The sequence below is a fragment of the Uloborus diversus genome, chromosome 4 (assembly GCF_026930045.1).
Source record: "Uloborus diversus isolate 005 chromosome 4, Udiv.v.3.1, whole genome shotgun sequence".
Lineage (NCBI taxonomy): Eukaryota > Metazoa > Arthropoda > Arachnida > Araneae > Uloboridae > Uloborus > Uloborus diversus.
Genome location: NC_072734.1, coordinates 134,388,520 through 134,401,120, shown reverse-complemented (window position 1 = coordinate 134,401,120; position 12,601 = coordinate 134,388,520). Strand labels below are relative to the sequence as shown.

The 12,601-nt window shown below is 32.5% G+C and overlaps 1 protein-coding gene across 1 annotated transcript in view; it reads right to left on the bottom strand.

The window, feature by feature from the left end:
* Positions 1 to 4,464: 4,464 nt before the first annotated feature.
* LOC129219673 (digestive cysteine proteinase 2-like) overlaps positions 4,465 to 12,601 on the bottom strand; it is a 29,538-nt gene continuing 21,401 nt past the window's right edge. Inside the window, exons 6-10 of the mRNA XM_054853949.1 lie at positions 11,949 to 12,139; positions 10,070 to 10,161; positions 9,823 to 9,984; positions 9,543 to 9,732; positions 4,465 to 4,701 (exon numbers count right to left, since the gene is read on the bottom strand). Of these exons, the coding sequence (XP_054709924.1) occupies positions 4,517 to 4,701; positions 9,543 to 9,732; positions 9,823 to 9,984; positions 10,070 to 10,161; positions 11,949 to 12,139 (820 nt within the window). The 3' untranslated portion in view covers positions 4,465 to 4,516. The remainder of the gene's footprint in view (positions 4,702 to 9,542; positions 9,733 to 9,822; positions 9,985 to 10,069; positions 10,162 to 11,948; positions 12,140 to 12,601) is intronic.

Here is a 12,601-nt window from a genome sequence, read left to right as displayed (position 1 = left end):
AACAGTCATATGGGATTCATATATTTTTTTTTTCATTAAGACTAGGGGGCTCTGCCCCTGCTCGCTAATGCTCACCAACCCCCGAAGATTGCTTCCCAATCTTATTTGATTTGCAAAGATTTAAATCGTCAATTAAAAAGAAACAGATTGAAAACGCATTATGAACTCCCTTTGGAACAAAGAGCACCCCTTCCCCGGGTTTCAAAATAACTTGTACCAACTTGCAGAGCCGTAAGTGCTAAGGGGCTCCTGAGCATTGCAAAACTGCAATTTTGTACGTTTGAAAAGTCGCTTTTATATTAGTGGTCTCTAGTAATATATTTTGCTCTTTAGCTCGAAGCTTGAATCGAGTTGAGCCTAAGATTTTCCGTTAAAATGGAAACCCTTAAAGTTTGTGTATAAGAAAAAAGAAACATGCAAATCGAAAAGACGAAAGACCAAATAAAACATCAATAATTTTAATGGTGATGATATTATTCAAACTTTATTTTTAACGGCTTGTAACTTTTTTCCTTTGGAGATACATAGAATCTTAGTTTTTCATAGGTCGAGTTAGATCTGGAGTACAAAAAGCTGCTCTTTTCAGTGGTGTCAAAAAGAAAACTGTAGGACAATTCCTTCCCTTTTTACTGATAGATTTAATGAAGAAAGTAGTGCCTAAATTTTAGTTAAGCCTAAAAAAGGTCGAGCTAAAAACGCAAATAACTCCCGCCGTATTTAAGCTAGAGCATTGAAACAAATTGAGTAGAACACGGTAAATTCTACCCTTTCCAACGATATATAATATTAATATATGCAAGTAATTTTTCACCCCAATAATAGGCGATTTACGCGATTTTTGAGCTTAAAAAATTAAAAAAGACTAATTTGAATTTAAAAAAATAAAATCCCAGATGCACATCCCCTGGGGCTCAAAGTGATTTTGTACAAAATTTCAAGACTAGGTGCTATGAGGTCTGGACATAGGTTCGCTACAGACTTCCTTAGAAACCTTATACTTTTATTTACTATAAAGAGATAATGAAAGGTTACTCCAGAAAATGAGCTGATTAATGAAGCTAAAAGTAGTGTTTATCGATTGCCACAAGAAGTTCCATAAGCTTTCTTTTTATATAAAGAGAATAATTGTAAATTAAGAGTTTTTTGAACAATTTTAGCCCCCTTTTAAGGTTTTTAAAAATCTTCTTAGGGTGGTTACTGAAAAAGTCTAAAAATTTTCAAGATTCTTTTTTTTAATTCAAGATTTTATTTGTCAGTGAAAGTGGGACTTATTAATTAATGTTTGCCAGCTTCCAGTCTTTCGGTGCTATATGAAGCATTGAAATTGTTTTAGATAACATCTACTAATTCTGCACTCTCAACTAAGATTTTTGGATAAAGGTTATGTCCTGGAGCCTTAGATGCTTTAATCTGTTTCAAATAATGTAATACTTTCTTCCTAGAAGACACAAATCCTCAAGCTGTAAATTAACAAGTGTCCGACTCATATCAATTGATGAAATACAGTTTCCATTAAAAACACTTGGAAATATTTATTAAGAATGTCAGCAATATCTCCATCCTTTTGGATTATGGTAAAATTCTCGTCTACCAGTGAGATTACTTTGACACTAGCTTTCCCAGAATTAGCATTGGCAAAAAACTGCTTAGAATGCCAATCAATGTTATCTGCAAACCATTATTCTATTTCTTTTTTTAATCCTTACTATATACTTAAAATCACTCCTAGCCTTACAATACAAGATTCTATCAGCATGACTATTAGCCGGTTTAAACTGACAAAAAGCAGCCATTCTTTACCTTCCTAAGGAGCCACATATTCCCAGAAACTTCCTTCTCTTTAAAGTATCATAGTCACTAACTGTTTTTTTCTAGCTTTGCATAATGTGCTACAAAACCAGCAATTCTGGAATAGGATGCCAATCTGAAATTTTTGCTTTTGTAACTTTAAAGTTAGTCCAGGATCTAATAGAATTGTAATCACTCTCCATCATGATCCCCTATCCTCAACTCCTGAATAAAACTCTCATCATTTCAAAAAATTATATCTAAAACTGCATCATTCCAAGTACTTTCGGTAACAACTTGATCGAAAAAGCAATCGCCAATCATTTTCAAAAAAAGTCTCTTCTTTGCCATTGCTAAGGCAAAAAAAAGTATCCCAATCAATATCTCCGAAATTGAAATCCCTCATCACCATGGCCAAACCATTTTTAGCCATTTCGCTAATCACGTGATACATCTTCTCTTGTTCCTGCTTGGTATTAAGTGGCATGTAAATATTTCCCAAACATAACTTCCTACCTTGACAACTCTATCAAGACCATTTCAATATCATTAGGTTTATCACTCAAAACCATTTTATTACTAGTAAAAGTCTTTGATATATAAAAAAAAACCCTTCTATTTCTCTTACCCAATCTGTCTTGCCTAAACCGATTATACCCAGCAATATGTAAAAGATCTGCATCACTGTCAGTAGTACAGATCTCAATTATTCCAATAATATCTAGATTTTCATCAAAAATAATGCCTTTTTTGATGCATTAGATTAAGAGATATAATAAGTATAGATTATGATTAATTGTACACTCGCCAAAAGTCTTTTCTCCCACACAACAGGCTTTGACAATACAGTTTGGGTTTTAAAAGTATTTGTATGTCTTTTTTTGCTACAAATGTTTTGTATTTGCCTCAAATTGTGAAGTGATCTTATACAAAGTTAAAGATTACGCTCCAAAACAGTGAGTTCTCCTGATACAAAACTGATCATTCTGACACAAATTGGCATTTTTACTGCTACAAAAGTGATCGTTCCGATACAAAATCAGCAATTTTACTAATACAAAAATGAATTTTTGATTTTCCACCCTAGCATCTTGTTGGTGTACGGTCAAAATCAATTTGTAGATTTACTTTTAAAAAAAAGTTCTACATATACTATACGCTGAGTACTGGCAATCTCTTTTAGACAGGTTACAAAGAATTTGTGAGTTACAACTAGAAAAATCAGAGCTTAGTTTCAGCAATAAAAATCTTGCATTTGACATCATTAAAGTAAGATTAATTTATTAATTTCTTTTTTCAAATGATTATTTTAAATATACAGTGTGCCCACTAAAGTCCACTGTCATCCTCTTATTTTTGGAATGACTCAAGCTATCTTTATAAACGTAGTGTCTAGGTATAGTAAATCAGATATGCGCTACCGAATGAGACCACTCACAGTGCCACCTGGGGGAAAACTTCGGAGTTAGTTTTCATATCTCGGAAACAAAATGAGATAGGGAAAAAAAGTAAATTAAAAAGTTGTAGAAGGTTGTCTATTCAGTACGGAAAGATACCTCATTGTTCAATGAATGCGAAAAATAGAAAGGTTAAAACATGCATTTGATTTTTCCAGATTTCACGTAAATGTCCCAGATTTACGTTCATGTGACATCACAAAATTTGGATGGAAGGAGAAATAGTAATCTTCCGGGTAAAACATAAAACAGAAACGTCAAATAACAGTATAATGTTGCATCTTATTTTTTTTCTTCTCAGATCATTATCACACGTCAGTGTAAGAAATCACCGAAAAATAAGTGCTCGTTTTAGCATTTTATTTGCATTGATGTTCACAAGGGTGTCTTTTCTCACCAAATCTATGACGCTCTACAACTTTGTAAATCACTTTTTTACCCTATCTCAATCCATACTCGAGATATCACGTTTATAAATATAGCAGCCGTTCTAAAATTAAGAGCATGGCAAGGGACTTTAATGGGCACACTGTATATAAAATCATGATTTACAGATAAAATCTGCATTCCCTACCACAATCTATAAACTTTCAGGCAATTCAGTGTTAGATCAAGCATTACAGAAATACCTAATGTTTAATTTATTATGTTTTTTATTTATTTAATTTTTAGTTACTTGTTTTCTGATTCTCACACACCAAATTTGTAAGGGAAATATTAATTTAAAATTTTTTGCCCCTGCCTTTTCTGAGCAATTGCCCAAATTCAGGTCAATGAATTGAAATTTTCTGAGGAAGGGAGGAGGCAAAGGGTATGTACTCAATGTGTTATACCAAAAAACTGCATAAACGAAGCTTACCAATACGTAAATTCATTGATTTTGCAAAGCCAGGGATAATTGACCCCTGACACCCCTTTTTGCTGGGTGTGCGGCAAAAAATTATAAAACTTTATCAAAAATATTTTCAATCGAAAACCCGTTTTTCTCCCCTTTTTTTGGGTGTAAAAATCTATGGTTTCTATTTTTTCCAAAAACAGCAGGTACTGAGGATCATTAGTCTGGAGTAGCCATTACATAGCTTGAGGTTGTAAACCTGCCATTAAAGTTGAGATTGTCTTCATACACCAGCAAGACTCTGCCTCATAAAGTGAAAGAACTGAATAAAAAACAATAGAAAACCACATGTGAACAAAAACATCTGGAAAAGTTATAGCAAAAGTACAAAATGAGTTCTTTTATTGTGCTAAAAATGTCTTACAAAGTCATTTTTTTACATGAGAACATAAGTAGGAGATGTTGCTACACCACAGTTGTTATCCTTCTGACTCATCAACACATAACCATCATTGCCCCAGTAAGTAGACCAAGAATTTTTCACTAACCAATAAGGATGGCCATTCATTACTCCATAACCAACTGCTAAAACCGAATGGTCCAGTTGATCTTCTCCATTTTCTGAAAAGTAATTTTGGAAATTGGAATAGTGGTATAAGAATTTTTTAGAATGTGTGCATTTAAATTTTTTCTTTAAAACATTAGTTTATAAATTCTTTTTCATAATTATTTATTAGTATTTCATGCCTGATGTTTTTGAAAAAGAATAATTATTCAGTTAATCTAGTGGCTCAAGGACCATAATGGCACACATTTAATAAAGACTTTTCATTGTTTCTTCCACCTCAATACATTATGGTAATATAGTGGAACAATTATTTTATATTGTCCGTTTCATACAATATCACACTTCTGATGTCAGTTTATGCTGATTCGTGCAAGTTGCAGTACCGATAATGGTTAAATATTTCAGATTTTACATGAACTTTTTTCGTAAAATCCGATAAATATGTTTTTCTTAAAACAGATCAATCTCATATTTTCTCTATGAGACTCATAAAAACTTTTTTTAAAGTCTTTTTCAAGATAAATTTGGTCCTTAGCCGGCTTGAAACCACTCTGGTCTCTCTGGCATAGCTCTAAAGCAATTTTCGTTATCAAACATACGTAAAGTAGAAGCAAATGTGCGAAACAAAAATGCCAGTATAGAACATGTTATGAAGGAAATTGTATAGCAAAACAAGCAAACATTACAGATTTCTCCCTCTCCAGTTCATTGAGAAAGTGTCAGTTTTCAAACAATATCTTGAGATTTTTACACTGTACAAAAATAAATTGCAAAAAAAAAAAAAAAAAAAAAAAAAACCCTCACACACATAAACACAAAAACAAGTTTGAGTTTACATAAAATGATGGAAGAATTAAAACTAAGTATACATGTAACATAGGTGGACTACATGAGAACTGATGATCAAACCAGGTACGTATTGTTAGATTCATAATTTTTCTATGCCTGTTTCTCCTACTGAGATCTTCCTTTCGAAGACCACTTTTCGTCTCGGCAAAATTGTGACCCTTTTTTCCAGTGGCTTATAATTTCTTTTTTTTACTAAAAGCAGAAGTGTTTCAATCTTTGAATAGTTTGGGTGGATGCTTGAGTGGTGTAGCAGACTGGCAATGGAATGATTCTAGAGGTGACGGCGCCGCAAAACAAGGGTCTCTTTTTCTATGGCTCATATTTTCTCTCTCTTCTGTGTAAAGCAGAAGTGATTGAATGATTTGAGTTAATGGTAAAGTGAAAGAAGGCAGAATGGAATGATTCTAGAGGTGCGTCAGGTTGACAATTAAGGTACAGCTCACAAATGAATGAACCGAAGCATTTGTCATTGTGAGGGCCAAGCCCAAAATGTACACTGTCAAAAGTGGTACACACCGATCTGCCATAGGCCAAAAAAATCCATTACATATTGTACCATTATGTACTGTATTGTATGTTATGTACATACATATCGCGTAACCCCGTTATTTGATTAAATGGCCTACTCTTTCCCCAAACAGCATTTTCTTGGTTATTTTTTAAATTCAAACAAATTGAAAACTTGAACTACCTTTGGTCTCAATTAATTTTGATTTTTGACGTTCAACTGTACTATCTTGCCTTATGATCATAGAATTGAAAAGGATTATTATAAACTTGCTAGAAACTGTAATAATAAAACCCCTTGTTCAGAATGCTTAGGGCTTGGATCATAGAGAGCTAAACTAGGCACAAGCTAGTAGCATTGCTTCAATGAAACAGGTCTTATGTTATTTAGATATTTAGATGTTTTATTTTATTTCTTTCTTATCTAAAATGCAAATGGTGCCCTAAAATGGATTGCTTGTATCTGAAACAAGGTTGCCACGCCACAGAGAAACCTGATAAAACACGAAAAATACAGGAAATTCAAAAATCAACAAAAAACAGAAAAAACCCAGGGAATTTTGAAAATTTCCTCCAAAACCTGGAAAGTGCAGGGAATTCAACCCTTTAAATGCCACTCTATGTTCCAAGCATAAAATATTAAATTGTTTCATAAAAATAGGACCCATAAAAATAGGATTAGGCATCCCTTTACACAATGCAAAAAGAAATTTTCAAAAATTTTTTTCCCAATATTTTGAGTATGTTTCCATTTGGGAACATTAGCGTGTTACGTTAAGTTTTGACCAAGGCTTTAATCGAGTATGCTCTACACTCGCTATAGCTTCAGTTTCGTATTTATTCAATTTCAAATGATTATTTCAATTTCAAATGATAAATATTTCAAAATAGAAAAAAATAGAAGAAAAAAATGCATATTTATAAACAAATTCATTTAAAATTTGATACTAATTACATGAAATCCAAGAGTCGGAGTCGGTTATTTTTTTTCTGTATCTAAATTTTATCCAAAGCTACGGAGTCTGAGTCTGACTAAGTTTCGAGTACTGGAGTCGGGGAGTCGACCGTTTAAAAATTCTAGGACTTGGAGTCTGGAGTTGGTAAACAAGAATTACTTCCAACAAAATTTGTTTGAAGTAAATTTGCCTTTTAGTTAGGGATCTTTGATTGACTTTTAGTTTTTCTCGTAGGAGTTAACGTTAAGGGATTTGAACTATTCAAAATTGAACGGAAAATTGTTCAAATCAAAAAGATATTTTCTATAAATGTTCTTCTCCAAAAGTTTTTACCTACAAAATTTGTTTGAAGCAAATTCGCCTGTTCGGGCAAAATTTATATTTGCCTTGAATTTCACCACAAGCACTAATGTTAAGTTTTTGTTTTGAAATGTTCAAAATTGAATGAAAAATTGTTCAAATAAAAAATGAAATATAGGAAAATTAGGTGCTCTTGCCGAGACCGTTTGAACAAAAAACAAATCGTTTGAATTGCACAATGCACTCACAAGTTATTTGAGGGGGCAGACCCAGATAGACCGACAGACACATTTTCCCTATCTCAATACCCTAATTCCCAGTTTCAATTTTCAAAATTTAATTATTTTTGACTTTTTTTTTTGTTTTTAGCGATATTTTAAAGATGCATTAAACTTTTCTTCATGTTTTTTTCTTCTTTCTCTGACTTTTACTAGGAAAGTAGGCTAAAAAGAGGAAGTGATTACAAAAAAGAAGAGAGATTAATATCAAGATAAAACAAACAATACAAATTTCAAAAAAGAAAACAGATTTCTAGAGAATAAAACTTAACATTAATTACTGCTTGTTGTTTAATGTATCTCGAGGGAGCGGTGTTTAGAGATGATACTGAAATAAAACGGAGGAAAAGTTTACTTTTAAGAGTTTAAATTTTACTAGGACTGACTTACTGGGAAAGTAAGTCAAAAAGCAAAATTGATGATTGGGGGCCTAATCTCTTAAAAGTCTCATGTGACCAAGGAGAGGAATGTATTGCTAACAGATTGAAGCCAAAGCGGGATACTAGAAAAGAGCTGTAAACATCTTCACTTCTACATACAAAATAATTTTTGAATATCACTCCCACCCTAAAACTAGAGACAAAGGGGAAAGGGGGCGGAAGAGGAACAGTGTAAGGTCAAAATGTCGCCCACCTGCTTTTAGATGCATCAATAGAGGTTGTTTTCATTTCTGAGGCTTTCACAAATCACATAACAGAACTTTTGCAGTGGCGTAAATTGCTTACTTTTGTATAGCGGAAAACACTAATGTTCCCAATCGGGAACAACGAAGTTTGCTCACTTATAGGATCCACATTTTTGTTGGAAATTATTATCGGTCATGTTTGGTCACCAAAAGAATCCTTATTTATTGTTACTCTAGAATATCAAAACAGTTAAGCATTATTTTTATAAAATTATATTTTTTTATCTGCCTGTGTAAAAATTGGTAAAAAGAACATTTTTGCTAATTTTTGTAGAAAAAAGTAATTGCAAATTATGACTAGTTTTTCTTTCAAAAATTCAGGTCTATTTTTTGCAATAAATAGAAAAAAAAATGAAGTCCTCATAAGCGAAATTTTATTTTTTAAGATTTTTTTAAGTTGATGCTCCCATTTGGGAACATTGGCGCTTAAAAGGTTAATTTGTATTTTTTAAAACTGAAGTTGCAAAAATCAGTTCTCAAATGTATAAACTACTAAATAAAAATAATATATATATTTTTTAAAGAAACAGAAATAAAATAAAATGAAAAATCATAATTTCTCTCTCTCTCTTTTTTTAGTAAACATTAAAATGTCGATCATAAAAGCAAAAATTATTTATTGTTTTGTTTGATAAATCTTGAGTTGCATGCAAATTTTATTCCAAGAGCATAAAATTTATGATAAATATTTATTGTTCTGCTTAACTTTTGAATTTTTTTATCTTTTAAGGCCCAAGTAATAAGTGATAAGGAGATGTCTTTTTTACATATATATTTTAATTAAATAAATTCAATCACTGTACTACTATTTCAATTATAATGAATTCCTTTTTATTTCCAGTTATTTTAATTAATTTCTCCCACCTGTGATGAAACCATCAGGATATTAATGTTTTTTTTTCTAATATCAGTGTCCACTCATTTGTAATGCTACATATTCCATGCAGGGAAAACAAAGGGAATTTTTTTCCCCAGAATTGAGTGGCAACTCTGAAAAAGCAGGTTCTTTCTGAGTGTTGGTCACATTTCAGGTACTTTCTGATTCTGCTGAACATGCCCTAGATATTTTGTTTTAGACAAACCTAAAATTTGGCTGTGCAATTGTTATTCACTATGTTAAAACTATCAGCATTTGAGTAGCAGTTCCTCCCCCCCCCCCCCCTTCCTTCATTTTCTCTTTCCGTTTTTGCCATCAACTCCCAAGGGTTTTAAGGAACAGGCAACAAAACTACATAAAAAGCTTGGAGTTGGCTCTGTTTTCTCATTTCTTCTGTTCAATATTTTTTAGATCATTCAATAAAAGAAGGGAAAACACTTACTGCAATCTGGTTCGTAGAAAACTCCATGGGAATAAAACGAAAAGCTCTTATGAGCGGCATCAATACTGACAGATATAGGCCCTTGTTTGGCAATTGCTTGCTTTAGTGCCTGCAGGTCACCACTGGTCACATTCACAAATCCGGAAATCTGAGCTACTTTATCAACTTCGTGGTCATGGCATAAACCATCCTATTCAATAAACAAACAAAATTACTACTGTTTTTTCAAAATTACTACTGCTCCAGTGGCAATTTTAAAACTACAGAAAAAACCACTCACTGATCCCAGGTACTGGCCGTAATCCTCTTCGGCAGCCAACCCACCAGCGGCCATGATGTAGGCATATGCTCTAAAATCTTCACCACCATCACAACCGTTGTTTTGGAACCGCCAACTGCAATCGATTAGCTGTTGTTGAGATAACCGAACCAGCTTGTTTGTCTGCAGGTAGGTTAAGGCACTTCAGAATTAATATTTTCAAACAGGATTTTCTTCTTTTTGAAAAATAATGATGAATAAAAACTACCTTAATGGCATAAGTTCCTTCAATAGTTCCAGTAGTTCCAAAGCTCCAACATGATCCACATACAGCTTGATCTTTCACTGGAGTTACAACTCCTGTAATTTCAAGACAATTTAAGTAAAAACATAGTTCAGCATATTTGGCTATGATTTATAATTTTATTTTTACATCAAAACCTTAATTTTACATTTTTTACTGTTTGATGGTTAGAGGGAAAAAAAGCAATGAAAAAAACAGTTCTTACATGTTTTCAAAATTTCAAAAATTTTTTAATAAAAAATCAATATTTATAATCATATGATTGAGAAAAGTTTAATAAAATGTTGACAAAAAATATTTATAAGATATTAACAAAAACTTAACATTAAACTTCCTGATCATCTCATCAATTTTGTGCACACAGTATCGAATAGCATAGAGAGGACGGAGAACTTGATTGTTTTCTCCGCTTTGATACTACAATGGTGTTGTATCACCATTCAGAATGTTTTACAGATACATTCCAAATGTTTTACAGATTTCATAATTTTATTGGAAAGTTACATAGGAGGGATCAGGGGACGAAATTGGTTATGAAGTTGTGTTAGGTACATGTAATGAAAAGTAACATGAACCGAATCATATAGAGCAAAGGTTTCTCCACCCGAGGGCATATCAGTAGGGTGCTATTGAAGAATTTCAAGGAGGCATGAGTGTAATTTAACAATTAAGCACAAAAGTAAAATTAACAATTATCAGGCCCGGATCTGCATACCCACAGACCCAGCAGTGCAGGGGAGCCCTCGTCCTTAAGGGGCCCAACAGCCCAAGAAATTAAAAAAATAAACTAGCACTAAGACTTATTAACGTTGCAAATATACACTACTGGTCTATAGGGAGGGGCCCTACAGATCTTGCTGCAAGGGGGCCCAAAACTTATTGATCCGGGCCTGACTATTTTGCATTCAATTTTGAGGTCACATGTAAATATTTTCAACTTCATCAACAAATTTTTCAAGTTTTTGCTGCAGTTTTCATTCACATTGTGAATCGGTATTTTCAAGATTAGCAGGCATAAAGTCAAAATACGGAGCAAGAGTGGACATTAAAAGTGACTTTTTTTGCACGTTACAACCTAACATTCAAAAACTTGTCTAAAGCAAACTGTGGTCATTGTTTTGTGTTGGGAAAAGTAACTGTTATAACTTACCAACCTCACCTAGATCCTGGATTACTTTAAATCTATTTGTATTTAGTTCTTTGATTTTGTGTTTTCTAATAAGATTATGTTCAAAATAAAGTTATGTGTTGTATAGTAATATTAAATTTTGCTCACAAAATTATCTGCATTTCAATTTAATAACTAATTTCAGCTATTCCAACTGGCTTCAATTTCAAATGTTGACTGTACTCTTGTATTGATCACACATGGTGGTCTGAAATGAGCTCAGATCAGTGTTCGAGGGGGGGGGGGGGTCAAATATTGAAAGGTAGAGCACCCCTGATATACAAACTTGGTCACCTGATTTCTTAATAATTAAACATTTTGCAAGCAAAATGCATAAGAAAAAGAAAATACAAAATTGTTTTCACTAAAATGACAGTATGATGGGTGTAAAAGAAGTTTTATGCATCTAATTAATTTATTCATAACTTGCACATGAGTGACTTGGGGATAAAATTGTTTTTTTTTTTTAAATAAATGAAATATTAACATAATGACATTGAGCGACCACAAAGAGTTGGTTAAAAGAAAAACATTTTTTTCTTAATTAAATTGCTGATACAAAAACTGCACATAGTAACTTTTGTAGTAGTAAGAAAACAATAACCTCTTAGTCTTGAGATCTTTAGAATTTAACTAATAAAATACTCTTTCTAAATCGAAAGAAATTTTTCTTACCATACAAACGCCAATCCAAGTTTTCAGGGAGATCAGTGGGGAATTTTTCTTTTGGAAAAGGTTGGCCACCATTGTAACCTTGAGAAGGTAAACGACCTCGGATTCGATGAAGTTCCATGTCTGTGTAATCAGCTAAGTGATTTACTTCAAGACTGTAGGTTAATCCTTTACGGTTCATACTTTGTATATACCTACACGAAAAACGTACGTAAGCAATTTTCAAGTCAAATTTGTCTTTCTTTTTCTCATACTTTTGCAAGACAAAACACACTAAGTGTTTGAAACTATTCATGCGAAAATCAAAAATTTCAAACATGTTTCCACAAAAGTATTTAGTATCTTATCAAAAATCTATGTGTAATCTTTGTCACTTTGTGTTTAATCATGTTAAATTCATTTGCAATGTACCAAATATTTTGCAATGTCTTAGTCTAATTCTTCTTTGTCATTTTTTTTTTTTTTTAAATTTGTCTGCGTCTGTAGCTACCACAGTATTTCAAATGGTGTGATAAAAAATAGCGGTTATTATTGATCAATACATAAATAAAATGAATGAATAAAGCAGTTAAGTAATGCATGTTTTGTGAATAAGGAGAAAAACCTATATTACGTGCTAATAATTTAAATGTTACTCACAACAGTGCTTCTCAACC